Below are 17,770 nucleotides of genomic sequence, written 5' to 3' on the forward strand. Positions count from 1 at the left end.
GTGCCTTCCAACCTCCGCTTATTTTATGATTCTATAGACTTTATTGCTGAAAGGACGATAATTTACCTTGATGTTCTCAGCATGAACAGTGTAAACTTGCCAAGCTTAAATGCCATGAAGAAGAGGGCAAAGGCCATATTACTATCAAGAATACAATTACCACATTCACTTGGGATCCTAAAGCTTGCTGTAGTCATACAAGTTGTATAAGTAAAAGGGAATGGACCTAGTCACTTGCTGTGCTATTTATGCATTTATTTTAATAATAATGACAAATAATGATCTTGTTCTGAGTGTTTTGTTAATGAGGAGGCAGTGTTTGGAAGTGGTTCAGCATCATTGGTGTGTAGCATTTCTTCAAGTCTCTTAATACCTGCGAAAGCAAAAAACATCTCAGTTCAAGCTTTTCTTTTCTTAAATAAATGATTTTTTTTGTTCTCTAAAAACACATGGGAAAAAAAAATTCACCATGAGAATGGCTAAATTATAGGAACAGGTTGCTCAGTGTGGCTCATTATTCTCCATCTTTGGACAGTCCCAAAATTTGACTGGAGAAGGCCCCAATAAATCTTACTTGGCATCCAGCCCTGCTTTGACGAGGAAGGTGTAGATGATTTCCCTTTTCCTTGCAATTTCTCTTTCAACCTTAATTTTTCTATTACTCTAAATGCTCCCAATTACCTTCCAGTCATCTCTTTTGCCAAAAACATACAGCATTCATTCAAGATTAAGTATTTTACAGCATAAAGGACGGATAGCTTTTTCATATCCCACATGAGTCACATAAATATTTGTGGTGCTGAAGAATTCCCACTTAATATAAAGGGTAATCTTCAAGAGGAGTGAGCCTTTGACAAAGAATTTGACTGCCTGACTCCTGATATAGGAAAAAACAACTTAAAATTAAATTCTGTAAATTTTAAAGGTTTCATATAACCCAACAGAAGTGCTTTGTAACCTATGCTCTGAGCCAACATATTATTTCCCATTTCCTACAAACTATAATAATGACCCTTACAACCTGAGAAGGGAGAAGTAGATTTGAACTCATTGTTTGTAATGTTAATGTCTCCGAGAACTTGCATGCTATCACATGACATATTAGAAGTAAAGCAACTTACATAAGTAAATCTTATCTACAGAATTGGAGAAAACCAATCTAAACCATCCAGGCTCATAACAACAAAAAGCTTTTCCAGGACTAATCAGGAGTTTCTTATCAAGGAGCTTCTGCCATAGTTCGAGTTCAGCTTCAAATGTCTGTGATTTTAAGAACTAAAAGAAGAAAAAATATATTATTAAAGATTGAACAAGTATACAAATTGAAAGGATTTTTCAGGACCTGGTATTAAAGTATGTAACAACATGCACAAGTAATTTTCACATTTCCCACTTCCACATCCCCACCACTTTCTAAGCTTCTCACATACTTTTCTGAAGTCTGCCCACACATAGAGTCCTCCTGAACTTTTGAGCACAGGTACTCCAATATTTGCAAGTCCATCCACAAGGATCTTCTGTGCTTCCTTAAGTCGCTTTTTATTGATGGGAAAAAACACATTATCCATCCAATCTATCAAAACAAGAAAAATATAATCCTATTTTACTTCCATCTGTAATGGAAAAACAAAAACAGAACAGCTCAATGGAAACATTTCTAGGGTGGCTAACCTCTGTCCTTAAGGAATCGACTGAGAACATGCTGAACAGGTCCAGGACAGGTATGGAAGACAGCCAGCTGATTAACAGCTTTCTGAATTTCATGATTTGTGGTGTGCAGTACTCCAACTCTGATACCACACATACCAAAATCCTTTGAGGACAAAAAGAAGATAGAGAGGTATAATTTTTACTTGATGCTTGTGCTTTATCAAGCCACCAAGTTTAAAGTCATTGTGATATACAGGAAAAAAGATCTCAAAAGAGTATGTTAGCCCATCATCAGGCCAAATAGTTTTTCTATCCTACAATAATAATATTGGATAACACAGTAAGAATCCAAAAACTACTGAGAACAGACAAGCCAATACAGCGAATAACTTTGGAATACATTTGGGCTAAGTTTTGTCAATAGTGCCTACGGCAGTCTGTGTTCTGCAACAGTCAGTGTTCAGAAGTGTTTCCAAAAGCTACGTAAGGATGCAATAGCATATAGTTATTAATATAAACTGTCACTGAGTCCCTAAGTAGGAAGCCATATGGTTCAGTGTGCAAAGCATGAAATCCTGAATTCTCTTATTGCAAGTTGCTTAGCCTATACTACCAGCTTGGTGGAAAACAATATCTATCAATACAGTTCTTACTGTATTTCTGCATTAACGCTGATGAAAGATGCTTAATATTCATAAATTTAGCATTTAGCTTCTCATTGAGGGGAAGCCCCTTTAAAGACAAGAAAGTTGTTAACCAAACAGAATGAAAGATCAAGCCCAAGAAACGTAGGATGTACAGTAACATTAAGGTTAAAAATACTGACATACTGTGCCGTTTCTAGAAATGACCATTTTAATGTATGGAGTACATTTGCAGGAGTCTGCTCCATCCCCAAATGACAGCAAAACAAACAGCCAGAACACTGCCTAACCACTGAAGTATCAAATGAATCCCTGTCTGTAGTAGATGTCAGATTATACGTATTACCTCAAATGTTCAAACATATGGACATTTTTGCTCATAAGAAACTCCGAATTATAACAAATTTTAGAACACCAAAGGAGAAAACAAATTAATAAACAAATAAAAGCTTGGTTTTGTATCTATAATACAATTTATGTTCAAACAGGCCAACTGATTTTTGTGTTGAAATATCTTAAATTAAAACACAGAGATAATACTTTGACCTACCTTGCTAAAACCCCACATAAAATGAGTACGTTCTGGATCTGGTAAACTGAATGACAGAAAAGGACGTGTTACAGAAGAACAAGTTATGCAGTTTTTGCAAATTGCTTAAATGTGTAAAATTATCATTCATTTTTAGTAAAATTAGTATATAACTTTTTCACGTGACATGGCTTTTTTCAGAATCCTTGTAACAGAACATTATCTTATGATACTGATCTCCTAAGTGCTCAGGCACTGACTTCTTATAACAGAAAAGGATTTCCACTATGATATAGCAGTCCAGTTACAATTCCCAGAATCCCACTGCATAGTCAATGGTCACACCAATATTAAAACAAAAGCAGTATTTCGATAGGGGATGCAAGGTGGCTCTTCGTGGAGAGGAATTCTTTGCTCAACTCTGCTGCACTTCAGGCTAGGGAAGGGAGACATGAACATTTTAGATCATGTATTTACAACTGAACAAAATACACTTTAGTGGACTACTGAAGAAGATATTTTTTGTCCTTTGTTTAACTTTGTGTAAATAGGCCTGAGGCTGGAAACTCCCTTCTTCAGCCTAAGGAAGCTGAGTGAACTTTCACAAAAACAAACAATAGTTTTTAAAGCTTTATTTATGGTTCAGGATCTTGTGAGGGTGACAATACCCAGTGGCTCCCTGTGCTTGGCTGTATTTGGACAGACTTGGAAATTTCCCCTCAGTGCGAGATTTATGCAGTTATACGAAGACAACTGCATACTTTTAGGGAAAGAAGTTTTATTGTTCAGATACCAATAGGTTTAAATATTCTTGAAACCTTTATTCTTTTCATAATCTGTCAGAGGAAACTAAGAGCCCAACAGCATACTTGTCAGGAAGGAGGCTTGTTATAGCGGGTGACTTGCACAACTTTAGGCAACTTCTTGAGCATTACAATGAGAACCTTGTACTCAAACCAGGCAAAAACAACAACGAAAAAGCAGTGGCAAGATGATTAAGGGCTCTGACATTTTTTGATTACTATTACCATACCATGGAGATTAGCTGCAAGCAGACCTGCCATCTGTCAGTCTAGGATGAAGATCCTAGATTAACTAGTCTCATCAAGTCACAGAGACTTGGATATGAGTTAGAACTATACTAGTTATACTAGCTAACCAGAAATTTGAAAAACAAAACAAAACAAAACAAAACAAAAAAAGGCATAGGTTCTATTCAGGATTAAATATCTTCTAACCCCTGCTAAGAAATCACACTTACCTTTCTAAGCTAAGGACACTGGTGAAGGTGGTATCATCATAAACAGATAACATGTATATTTCATCCATGATTACATGCAATTCATATCTAAATAGAGAAAAACACAGGCACGTTAACACATGTAAAGGAAATTTATTTGCATATGTACATATATATATATATACATGTACATGTAATCTTAACTACTGCCATGTAGTACCATAAGCATGCCTATTTGCTATTATATCCACCATACTAATTTTACATAGAGAGGTCACAAGGTTTTACAGTCACAAAACATGCTGTGAGCACTTGCTCATTACCAACATTTATCTATACATATTCTGTATTTCTCAGCAGCAGTAACACTCCCTACATCTAAAACAAAATCCAACAGCACGTTCAATCCAAAAGTTCACAGGCATACTGTGGTCCCATCCAACTCTTATTTACAGCTTCAAGTGAACACAACAGTATATTATAAAATCCCTTTGCCCTGAAAAATTTGTTTAGTGAGACTTGAGCCCAAATGCAGATGTTAGATTAAAAAATAAGACTTGCCATGCACTTAAGATAACTCTCTAATACACTTTTGCTGTGAAAGCAGCAGTAAACAGTAAGCCATGTTGTCATAATCAACGCTAACAAGCCATGCGTGTGTTTAGAAATACTGAATAAATTGCAGAACACTTTTAAACACCCAAGTAGTGCAGGTGATGCTGATTGCATCCTGAAAGCCACGGGTCATGCTGAGAACAGATACAACAGCATTTCATCCCGAAACTAACTGTTGGACTCCATCCTAAGCAATTTATTCCAGTGTTCCCAGGAAAGCCAAGCAAAAAAGAAAGTTACACAAAAGCCATGCTCAGGACCTAGCACAACACCTCCTCAGAACATGTACAGAGAACAGGAGATCATCAAAAGTGATTTTTCATCACTGCTATATTGCATAATGGAAAATTAAATACCAAACAAATAGCACTGGGGCTCAAACCTGTGTGCAAAGTCTAGACATTCCTTCAGTAATTGTGCTGGGTAAATGTCCCCTAAGGGATTGTGAGGGTTGATCAGGATTAATGCTCTGACCCGGATGCCCTGAAAAAAGAAAAACCAGTAGCTGGGGACACCAGTGACACCAAACCAAAGTATAGGTAAGGTGTAGTAAGTGTGTGAATCCTTTACTGGAAAGTTATTTTATTTCAGTTGGAAAATTATTTAATTATATATTATAATTAACATACAGACTAAGCTTTCAGCTGCAGACCTTGTTTGGTAATTTATCCAATACAACCAATAGTTTATTAGTAAATGAAAATCAGGTCAAATATCATTTGCAACACCCATTGATACCTACAGGCAAGATTATGATGTTGCAGGGATTAACACCGGTTCTACAGATACACTTCCAAAATAATTCACCAAGACTGAGCAAAGTTACTATAGATAAACATTAGGGAAGCTGAACAGAATTGGATTTTAGCATCTAATAACCTGCCAAGTGATTAACTTTTCAATGTTGCTTGTTTCTTTAAACAAGTAATAGAATCTGCAGAAATCAGAGACTGAGAATTGAATTACTTGGTGTTCTATGTTCAGAGCAACCAAAGGGGGTCTTGGGCAAGCAGCTACTTTTTAAGTTATATCTATCAACTCTGTAGAATTTCTGTAATAGAAATTCTCTCTCCAACGAAGTTACATTTTTTATTGAACTATTCTTAGAGATTGTAAATATTCTACTGTGTAATAAGAAGAGTCCCACTTGATTGAAAATCAGACTTACAAGTACAAACAGAAAGAATCATTTTTAACTCTACTGGTATTTTCAGAAAATCACCTATTTCCTATTTGCTAAAGAATCTTGAATGTGTATTAACACAAACTGTACACGGCAAATACATTTTTTGTAAGCAGTCAAGTAGTGTGATGGCTGCAGAGACTTCAAATGAATCATCATGGAACAAACTCAAAGTTAAATTAATATTTTTTGTTTCAGCATATTTGATTTTTAGAAAACCTGACACACTGCAAATTCTCAGTCCATCCTAAATTCCTCTGAAGGAGATTATTTGCATTAAGCAGCTTCAGAAGAACTCCAGGAGATAAAATTAAATTAGGCAGAAGCACTGATAGTTGTTTTCCCCTCCGCATGCAATTTGTCTGAACATGAATGGTTACTGTGAACAAGAACTGAACAAGAAATGAGCTTACAGTTTATTGTCTTTGATTCCAGCTACAGGAAGAAATTCACTGGAAACAAAGTAAGATGAAAATACCAAACACAAACCACTTTTCCACCAGCACTCCTTGCATGGGTAGCCTGCTTAGCATATTTGACATCTGACATGTATTAAGCAGAAGATACTGAGTGAGACATCAGTGTTCCTGGGAACAGCTGCTGTGGGATGGCAGATTCTCAACTGCTGTTCCAGTCTAGTTCACCCAGCTGTTTATTACTTTACGTGTATCCAAACAGATGTTTGAGAGAAAGTTTGTGAGGACAGTTTCAGCTCTAGTAGGATGACAAACATGTGCAGATCTCAAAAGAGTGAACCTGCTTTGTGATTCAGCACCTCATCCAGACAGCTCATGCCACAGTAGGAGAGCATGGATGCTAGCTCACCGCCTCGGCAAGGATCAAGTGGTAGGTGTCTGCATGCTCAGTCTCACACAGGCTGGCAAAGGCACAGACAGATGACATAGACATACAGATGGTGTCTAAACATAGGCACCATGCTGATGAAGCAGTTAGCTAACTAAGAGAGCTTTGACAGATCTTAAAAAAAAAAAAAACGGGGGGGGGGGGCAAAAAAAGGCAAAAAAAAAAAAGGCAAAAAAAAAATCTGTGCACACATTCCTGTATGTCCAAAATGTCCTTTTTTTTTTTTTTTTTTTTTTTTTTTTTTTTTTTTTTTATGTGACCTTATTTCTAATTGACCTTTATAAGTGTCCCTGCCTGTACCTGTATGCTTTATCTATTGTTAAACATCATTTTCTATCTTGGACTAGGACAAAACAAGTCTGTCTCACTTACTCTTTTTAAACACCACTACCATCATCACCACATCTTTGATGAAATGTGTTACTATTCATCCTGTGCTTCTTCCGCAGGATCTTTTCAAGGGAGAGCAAAAAAGTTAAGTGCATTTATAACTGCCCATGAAGTTTGTGGATTATGAATATCAAGACACTAAGAACAGGACAAATTTTAACTTGAAATAGTGGTGAGTGCTGTTTTGTGGACACTCAAAAAAAAAAAAAAAAACAACCATTTCTGTAAAGAAGAAAAACAGTTTCAAAGATGGAGAAGAAAGTTAAAAAAAAATAAAATGTACATAAGAAGCAATATGACAAATAATACTCTCATTTATGTAATCCCAGTCAGAATAAAATGACTAAAAATGCTAAGAATTTTGAACTGATGGTATTTCCTAAACTTTGGAAAAATTACATTTTCCAAGGAGCCTTCCTAGTGGCAGAAAATTCCTGTGTCAGCCCCCCTGGCCCCCACCAAGTTTCCTGCAATGCTGTGGCACAGTGTATTCAGTCCTTATGTAAGCTGGAACTCAGAAGAACCTTCTTCAAAAGAACATTCAACATCTTTCTTTAATGAACTGCTTTGGTCATTACAGTAGTGTATTCTCTCTTCTTGGGATCAGAACAATAGCTTCTTTACAACACTTGGAGTTCCCCTGAAATCTGCTGAGCAGGAGACTTGTCTTGAAAGACATATTAAGATCTGTTCTTCGTACAACTGAGCAGGGAGTGTCTCTGCATTTTGCTATTGCATTTTGCCCAGATTATAAAAATAAATCAAATTCCTGTTGCCTGAGCTGGACCCACCCTAGTCACATGACAGAAAATCTGCACCGATGAAAATGTACCAATGGTTCAATACTGAGAACATACGCTGCTTACAAAATAAGGGAAATGCGAAAATCAGAAATCACCATTTTTGTTACCTGCTTTTTAGCTCTCTGTAATGCAGCTTCCAATTTTTCAACTGTTAGCTGGAAAGGGTGACTTTCTTCATCAGTCACCTACAGGAGAAAAAAAATCAGCAGGAACAAAAAAAGAAGACAGTGAAGAAACACTTCCACCTAGTGAAAATATACTTGATACTGGCTTTCATAAAACAAAACTGTTAAACAAACAAAAGTTTTTGATGGCACTGGTTCAAGGAGGAAAACAGCAGCTCAAACAACAGCTCAGAATATGAAATTAAGAGCAGTCTTTTCTGTATAACTATTTTGTTGTTAAACATTGTGCATACCCAAGATGACACCATTAGCAACTTACAGAACCTGCATACTTGAAACCTCATTTCTTTTATTTATTTATTTTTATTATTTTTTTTCCCTGAATGCATCATTTGCTACCTATAAGCGAGTCTGCCCCTTTGACTTGCTTCATGGGTTACTGAGCTTTCAAAAGGGGAACCAGTGTCACACACCTTCTGCAGTAGATGCATATTTCGGTAAGGGGAAAAGGGGAAAAAAATCCTTTGAACGAATTTACTCTTAGTAGGAATAACAGACTTAGAGCTCACAAATTATAATTCAGCATGTCAACACGTAAGAGTTGTCTTACAGAGAAGAAATGTAATCCTACACATCTGATCACACCAGCCTCCTGTCATGCTGCAGTCTGAAAAAAAAAAAGGCAGACACTCTCTAAAAGTGATAGACTGGGCCTGTTTTTTTTCCCTTGTACTCCCTTGTATTTTTTTTTATTTTTATTTTTTTTTGGACTGCTCCTTGTGAAATGTCTGTTAAAGTATACAAATAGCCAAAACATTACCTCACTGAACAAGGGCACGTGAACAGGCTGTAGTTCACCATATAGCCACGTTTTTGAATTTATACCACCATAGTAAGGAGCTGGAATAAGATATCCATCTAAAAATATTTTAAAAAATGAAATTAACATTTCTCATGAGCAATTTTGTTACACTCTAGTAGACTAAAATGACAGTCTAAGAATTTGACATATCATTTAATCTCAAAGCACTGTGGCCTAAAGCAGGTTTTAAACAAAATGGAAAATCTAGTACTTGCCAGTCAACCCAAGTTGTTTCCCAGTCTTCTTCCTTAGTAATTTTAATAACAGATACAAATTTGGTCATGTAAATTGCATAAGTAAAAGGGAATGGACCTAGTCAACCAGCCGTGCTATTTATGCATTTATTTATTTATTTTATTAATAATGACAAATAACGATCTTGCTCTAGGTATTTTGTTAATGTTCTATCAATTTTTCATCGGGAACTGCTGCAAACCTGAACTACTTCCTGGCTGCCAGAGTGCCATCTTGCACCAAGGAAGCCTACAGCTCTGCTGAGCTTGTTTCCCTCCTCATTTTATATGTTTGTGAGTAGCCCCAGGTTGGTGTTCTCCTGAAAATATTGCAAAGGCCCCATGTAAGAAGGTTTCAGGGAGGACAGAGCATGCTGCCTGTATTAATGAAATTTTACCGCCTACGCTGAAGTCATTGAACCACATCACATTGCTCCACAATCTCGTCAAGGGCTCTTGGTGTCCAACAGTAGGGTGCTATAAGGCATGGGAGTAACTCACCCTGGGCACCCTCCTTTTCTGGCAGGTCTTCATGGATGTTCCCTGTTGCCTGCTGTGCCACACACCTACTAAGCTTTCCTCATTCTGGACCACTAAGGTCCGAAATCATTTTCCCTTGCAGAGCTCTGTCCTCCTGCTGTCTGCTTGCTGCCAGCAGGCTGCAGCCTGGGCCTCTGCTCCTGCCTCCCATCTACACCTCTGCTTCCTCCTCACCAGTTACCCAAATTTTCTCAAGGTCCTGGATTCCACCCCAGACCACCTCCCTCCCTGTGTACCTACTCCCTCCAGCTTCATCGTGGGTATTCTCATAACTTCTCTAAGTACACTTTGCATTTTCTTCATACCCATCTCTTCCTGTAACGCTTTTCTCAAAAAACTATAGATTGTATAGAAAGCAAGTGTGTCTGCTGATACCTCAGACATTTGCCCCCTTCTAGAAATAACCAAAGGCATTAATTCAAAGACACCCTGCTAGGGACAAACAAATGTCACACCTTGCTTCATTCAGGCAGGTATAATAAAAACAGGCTGCCATAAGTCACAATACTCTGAATATTCACTTTTTAAATGCTTTCAAACAAAAATAATCAGGTTTTTACTCACCACCGGGGTCACATAATACAGTTGACAACGTAGCAAAAACAGCACAACAGCCATTCATAACAGTTATCTGAAAAAAGTGCACCAAGCTTTCCTTAGCAAAAATATCAACTCTTGTTTAGCCTAAATTCAAAATAATACAGTGAAAAAGCCACAATAATACACTTATCATATGAAGTGCTCGATTGTTAGGCATTGACCACTTTTTCAAATGGAAAATTAACACTACCAAGACTTCTGCAAATCTGACATTTCTCTCTCCTGTAGTATCTTGCTGAAATTTGTGTTCAGATTAACTCATCTTTACCAGTTTCAGAAAAATAAGATGCAAAGATAAAGCAGTTGTCTTACATTTTCTGGATTAAGTTCTTTTGCAGCTCTGGCATAGTCAGTTAGAAATTTGGCAATTTCTTCTCTGAAGCTAAAAGACACAATTAAAGTCAACTATGTAATAACATATTTCTCAGAAAAAAAATGCACAGAAGAACTAAGTTTACAAAAAAAAAAAAAAAAAAAAAAAAAAAAAGAACAAACATGCAATTCATTCTGTTATAAAAGCCTTCAATATTTTGTATTTCCTACAGATCAGATAATATAACTTCCTCAGCTATCCAGCGCGCTACATTTTGTGAGACAGCAGCACACAGGAGCCATCTGCTACCTTGAGTAAAGTGACTGTGACTCAACTACTATTTCTGCACACTGGAAAAACAAGAAAATCCAGAAGCATATTTGAGCCTAAGTGGGATATGTTTTTGAAGAAAGACCAGGGGTTTGGGTACCAGAAGCAGTGGAACCTGAGTAAACAAGAATCTTTAGATCAAGATTTCAGCCCTAGGAAAGACCACAGTGGAGCTCCTGATGATCCTCAGGGAGCTGATACCTCACCTCTACTCTTCGCAGCCCATACAGTTCCGGTTTCCCGCTCACTATGCCTAGAACACATCCTTCTAGGAGCAACCCATCACTAGCTCTGGAAGATATGTCAATACACACTCTCTTGCACTCCAATGAGACACCAGATTGTCGACCTTTGGAGATCTGGGTGTTTTTTAGCACAGTAAGGACAGGGAGGAAGACAGAACAAAAAGCCAAGCAAACAAAAAGCTTGTGAGCACGCAACTAACATTAACACACCTCTCCTTTGGGCTTACCCAAAGAACGAAACCACACCTCGCTTCACATGAGCCATGACCAGTGCTAAGCACAAGCAGTGTCAAAAATGGGAAAATGAACTTCTCACCTTCTAATACCTTGTGCATCAGAATACTGGAAGAGATCAGGCTGCAGATAGTTCATGTCAGGTCTTGTGAGCTAGTTATATGAAAGAGAGACACTGTAGAAGGTGGCGTTCTTGGGAATTGCTGTTCTGCTGTACCACACCTTTTTTTTTCCCCCCAGTTGTTCAATAACAATAAGGAAATGGAGAATACAAAAAATAGTGACTTAAAATTATGTTAATTCTTTGAATTTCTCTTTTTTAAGATATTGTAAAACAACATTAAAACCTCATAAAAACAAAGAAAATAACGAAGGAATTATCTTTTTTTTTTCTGTCACATTCTGTCTTGAATGTCACGTTGAGGAGAAGCACACTAGCTGCAATTCAATGATATACATCCACTTCTGAGGTATACCAAAGCCCAGACAACCCCTTCAGTATTTATGACATCAGCCTTTAATGCACATGGCTTTGATTAGCTTCTCAACAAGCAGTGGCAGTAACCCTAAGCATTAAGTAAACAGCTGTATTATGAGTAGCGTCCTTCTTGCTCTCAGAGCAGGTATCGCTTCTGAAAACTGGCTCTGTCTCACACTCATTGTGGCATCGGTTTTGGTTTATTCCTAAGTAAAAGCTCCTCTCCAGTTGCCAGCCCTGCCAACTGACCGGCCAGCCAAGCCGGACACTGAGTTTATGCACAGTCCTCCACGACCAGCACTGCCGGTGTGCCGCCAGCTGCACCAGTGCGAATGCACCGCCACGTGTAAGCGGGAAGGAGAAGCAAGAGGTGAACTGCACCCTGCAGAAGATGGTCTGGCAGCTGGGGCTTAGTTTTGCTAGCACGTGAGCCAGAACATCTCGCTTTCCAGCAGATAAACTGGAATTAACACATCTGGGGTGACTCTGGCGCCCTGCCCTGCAGGTGACTCCCAGTGCTGGGCTGTCACCCGGACACGGCGAGGAGGAACCGGCAGGCAGCAGCAGCAGCAGCAGCACTTACTCTCTCCTCTATCAGATCAAAGCAAAGCGTGTTCTCGCTGGTGCCCAGGTTCAGCACGCCCTGGAAGAGACGAAGCCGTTGAGGGACGCCGGGGACGAGCCCGCCCGCGGCGCAGCGGCCGCTCCCCGCACCTCAGGGTTGCGCTCCCGGTCGAAGGGGTCGGCGAGGTAGAGGGCGAAGCCTTCGTCCAGCAGCCCCGGGGCGGCCCCGGCGATGCGGGCGCCTCGGCCCGACAGGGCCGGGCTCGGGGCCGCCGGGGAGCCGCCGCCGCCGCTCATCCTCCGGAGAGGGGCTCCGGGGGTCGCCGCAGCCGGGCCGCCGGGGGAAGCGAGGTTCCCTTCAGCCCAGGAGCTGTAGGAGGGAGAGTGCTGCTTTCCCCTGTCCGCTTTTTAAACGAGGGACTCCGAACTAAAAGGGGGATTTCAGGCGTGTAGGAAATCGGCCAGAGAAAACGGGCTAAGAGTCAGCTGTTGGCACAGAGTCGATCGGAACCAAAAAGCTCCTGCTGTACCCTCGTGGTAGCTCAGCAAGGTCACGTTGTTCTGGCTGGAAGATTTTTCAAGCAGTGCTTTAACGCAATGCCTGCATATTGTCAAGGCAATATATATTAAGAAACAATTCACTGAGTTTCCTGAAACTTGGCAATAATTACAGAAGTGAGAATAAGCACTACAGCTTATATGGTTCAGCTGAAGGGTCCGAATATCTTCCTAATAGAAAATCCCAATAAACCATAAGGATGGTCCTGATCCTAGGTGTATCCTTGTGCTGGTATTGTATAATGTGACACAGACAGGTGTGGGGGTAGGGTTCAAATATTTTGCTTTTCATTCCAAAAGCTGCCACTCTGAAAGCAAAGGAAATCGGCCAACAGCTGTATGACCTTAATAATCTTCCATGTACCTCGTGTCAGCATCCACTCCTCCAGCAGCTCCACAGTGCTGTACCTTCGCCTAAGTCCAGCAGTTGTCATTGCTGCAGAAGCTTACCAGCTGGTGTTAGGTGAGCAATGAAGAGGAGGTCTTTTTTTTTGTGCACAGCAGTTCCAAAGCCACCTTTTTCCTGAGGTACCATTCTTCACTAAATCATTTCAGCTAATGCAAGCTATTCAAACCAAAAATTTGGGGGGACTAGTGTGAGACAGAGCTCTTAAGAGCTACAAAATCTGCCCTGGTTATCTAACTGCAGTCGATACCCAGAGCTGCTGTACCACGTTACTGGGAGGCACATACTTGGGAGTCTCACAAAAGCTCCACCAGCTGCTAGAGGATTTGGAGGAGGAATTTTTCACACTTCATTTCCATTAGGCTGACTTGCACTTGTGACCTAAGTACCAGTAATCTGATTTACTATTTCTTTGCCAGCTACTGTCTGAGGATGGGAAAGTATTTTATCCTAGACCTCTGTGCTGCATCACCAAGAGAGTACTGCTAACCATCAGCCCATAGATTTTCACTTTGGTATACTTATGACAGATTGTCACTCTTTGGTCTTCTTTAGATATGGGAGAACTGAAGCACTTGTCACATTGTGCCTGTGTTAATACAACAGAGCAATAATCAATGGCTTGCTAAAAAACTGAAAAATGATTTGTTATTATAAAAGTAATGCTTCAAAATTTTGCACCTGAGGCAAAACTGGACATTAATTAACATTAAATATATTGCATATTACAGGTGTGCACTGAAGTCAGACACTATCACTGTGACCAAGCTGCCATCTCCCTTCTGGTCCCAATGCCAAGAATGTGACTTAATCCACGCTTATATATGAAGCCAAGATCATGCTAAGAGACAGCTCGTTTTAAGAGGGGGCATCCAAATGCAACAGGGACTGTACAAAACCCTGCAACAAAATGTATTGAAGGTCTGCTGATTTGAAAGGCCTTAGTCTTCCTGGCTGAGCTTCTCCAGCAGCAGCTATCAAAGGGCTATTCCCAATGATTTGTGTGAGAGTGAATTCCTAGGTGTCACTTTGACAACACACAGTTGTGGTTCCACCCTTCATTCCGCAGGATTAATGCTGCAAATACCAGCCTAATTCATGCAAGAAGTTTCCTTCTTATTCTGGTCTCCTCCAAGTTTCTTCATTGCTCATGATCTTATGATTGCTAGCTTAACTTCCTGAAAAGGGTCCTGCCCTCCTATATAAATGCCAGAGGAGATTAGGAGCACTACACAAACAATCAGGTCCTTATGTAATAATATTTTTGTAACAACTAGAAGTTATGAAATGTTAGGTAACAAATGATAGATTATAAAAAGGATTAAAAGGCTGAACTATATATTGTTTCATATTATATGCATTATATTACATGCTCACTTATCTGTTAATTTGAGTAAGGTATCCTGTGAAAAAAATAAATTTGTGCAAGTCTTTTGTTTTCAAATTATATTAAATTATAATGTATTTTATCCAAGCTGTTAATTGTCACGCTTAAACCACTGACAAGCAGAGTTCTAGCTGGTGCTGTCTATTATGAAACACTGACACTAATGTAATCTAAGTCTCTAATGTAATCTAAGTATCTAATGACACTAATGTAATCTAAGTCTCAGTAGATAATGCTTATCTTTTAGTTTCACTTCAAATGGACTTGGAAATCCTTTCTTTTTTCTTTGGAAATGGAACAAAGTTTGATTCCTTAAGAACTAAAAATTATATCATAAATACCTTGTGAATTTTTTATTGTACAACAGAAGTTCTGTTTCCCAACAAAAAACAGGTATGAGTCAGGGTAGAAGAGCGTAACAATAAATAAATAAAAAGTAACACATTGGACGGTATTCAATGTCCCCAGTTTGTGGAAATGCAAGTCTGGCAGATTTTGAGCATTGGGGATTACCAAACTCCCTCAATACTCAGACATCTGAGCCCTTCAGTAGAGTTAATTGCACTGACTAACCCAGCATTTAGCTCAACTGACCCACTTAGATCATCTTTTCCCAGTATCTTGCTTTCAACACCTTGCTTTCAAAACTGACACCTGTTAGCAACCTAAGCTATTTGCTTCAGACTTTGTCAGTTGTCCTCAGACTCAGCCTGGAATTCTGGATCACTTCAAAACAGGTACATTTTTCTGAGGCAGTATTAGAAAAAAAATTATCAGCTACATAGCTCCAAACATAAATTGCTTTCAGAGTAAAAGCTGCCTAAGCACTTTTTGAGAAAAATCATGGGACATTAGCGGGCATGGAGGTCCTATCAGCAAAGTGAAATAGTCCCTTGCGTGTTAGAAACAAAGTGTTCATATCTATATTTATCACGTGTTTCTTCAGAAGTCCCTTTACTACGAGGAAATAAAGGTTGGCAATCGAGGAAAGGTCAGTGACAGCTGACAATGTCAGCAACAACCGGAGTGAAAGGAAAAAGCTACCCTGAGTAACCATTTATATTGCCTGTAATACATACCCAGAAAAAATGTCATTGGTATCACTTAGAGGAGGGCAGAATGAAGGGCACCAGCAGGGAGGCAGAGAACCTGCTTGGCTTTAGGTTGCTGGCTAACACAGGGTTGACTTGGACTGTCACAGAAAAGCAATGACCCCACACGATTTGTTTCTTATTGGTCTCAGTCCAGTTCAACTGAGCTCATAAGATACAACCACCGACCAGTTTCCATTATCACATACATCTCTGTTGAGCATATAACTGGTTAAATTATTTTATGACAGTGTGGCTGCCACCACTGCATTACTCCCTGCTTGGGTGCCTTTTTTTTTTTTTTCCTTTTTTATTTTATTTTTTTGTTTGTTTTGTTTTGTGACTTAATGGAGGAGATTTCATGGAAAACAGGTCAAGAGGCTCGTACAGGACATTGATTGCTTGGCTGCCCTGCTCATGGTACGTACCTTGATGATCCATTGCAGCTGAATCCCAACTGTCCTACATAGCAGGAAACAAGCTTTGTTGTTGTCTCTTTTCACTCTAGGGATACTTCTTAATATCAGGCCTTGGGAAAGAGCCTCCACAGACCAGTTGATATTTCATTGACAATGTTTGTATGGATTTATATGCCTCTATAACAGATAATTCATTTAGGTCCTTCACTATCTTTTAAGAAGAAATGTTTATCTTTTTCAGAATATAATCAACGATAACTGTAACTAGCTATTAATAGCAACCTGCTTTCTCAAATCAATCCCACAGTATCAGTCAAGGTTTTATTTATAGTCTATATATTTATATATGCTATTATAAATATAATAGAATGCAATGTATTTAACACAATAATCATAAATATACTCATAAATACATTGATGTAATATACATATATGAAATATATAAAGAAAACCTTGACTGATGCTGTGGGTAATATCATATACATACGTGAATATATATACACACATGCCTATACACACAAACATATACACACACACCCGAGTTAGTTCAGCTCACTGATGAAATTACTTCCTTTTAAAAGAGGAGAGCAAATTTGGAAAGTGGATTTGGAACTTGGGCTTCCTGTTTTTTCAGAACATCTTCCACAGCAATGTGGTATTTAATTTTGGCTGAGGTCTGACAGGACCTCAGCGTATGGCTTAATCCAAGCATGCTTTCCTTTTTAACTTTACAATGTAATACTCAACACTGAGATACAATATACTATTTAAGTGATTCCAAGTGTGAAGATAATTCCACAGATTATCGTACTGTACTGAACTAGTACCCAACTGTACAGGAACTAGTCAGTAAAATTGGCTGGGCTCAAGTTTGAAATTCAAATATTTGAATAGAAGATAATGCAGTGTTGCCTTAGGTCACAGATGAAAAACTACTTGGAATTTGAACCTCGAGGAAGAAAAAATGTATTTTGAATAAGCTCAAAATATCACTGGGTGAATAACAAGATGATGATGCACAAGGAAACTACATCCTGAAGGCCACAAATACCTCAAATGAACTATTGGACTTCAAAAAGGAAATTAAATATATATATATATATATATATGAAGGTTGAGTTTTGACACATAACCCAAGCAGAGAAACCAGTTACAGCTTTCCAGCTGCTGTGCTTCATTAACAATATCCATGTTTTTTTGCCCCTCTTTCATTACAAGATAAATTACTTCTTAGATTTACCACAGTACAAATGTGAGTCAGCATGGAGCATCTGACATGCTCCTTTGCATCAGATTGTTCAACTCCTATTCGTATTAACCTCTACAGCCATTTAAAACAAACTTTAACACATACACACACACACACACACACACAAAAGACACCATTATATTGGAAAGATGAACTCAAGGCTGAGGTAATCTAGAATATGGCTCCAATATTAAGCAAATATATAGCCAGCTTTTAAA

The 17,770-nt window shown here is 38.8% G+C and overlaps 1 protein-coding gene across 1 annotated transcript; it reads right to left on the reverse strand.

Annotated features, from left to right (window-relative positions):
* Positions 1-49: 49 nt before the first annotated feature.
* Positions 50-12,869, reverse strand: LOC311207072 (1-aminocyclopropane-1-carboxylate synthase-like protein 1). Its single transcript, XM_084282967.1, has 14 exons — positions 12,593-12,869; positions 12,462-12,521; positions 11,483-11,553; positions 10,591-10,660; positions 10,243-10,309; positions 8,864-8,961; positions 8,026-8,103; positions 5,061-5,161; positions 4,085-4,171; positions 2,845-2,890; positions 1,672-1,813; positions 1,431-1,573; positions 1,122-1,275; positions 50-373 (listed from the first exon to the last, which is right to left on the reverse strand). Exons 1-14 carry the CDS (start codon positions 12,737-12,739, stop codon positions 255-257), a joined length of 1,383 nt encoding a protein of 460 aa, XP_084139093.1. The 5' UTR covers positions 12,740-12,869; the 3' UTR covers positions 50-254.
* Positions 12,870-17,770: the final 4,901 nt, after the last annotated feature.

This window comes from Netta rufina, assembly GCF_964035555.1.
Source record: "Netta rufina genome assembly, chromosome: 2".
NCBI classification, from domain to species: domain Eukaryota; kingdom Metazoa; phylum Chordata; class Aves; order Anseriformes; family Anatidae; genus Netta; species Netta rufina.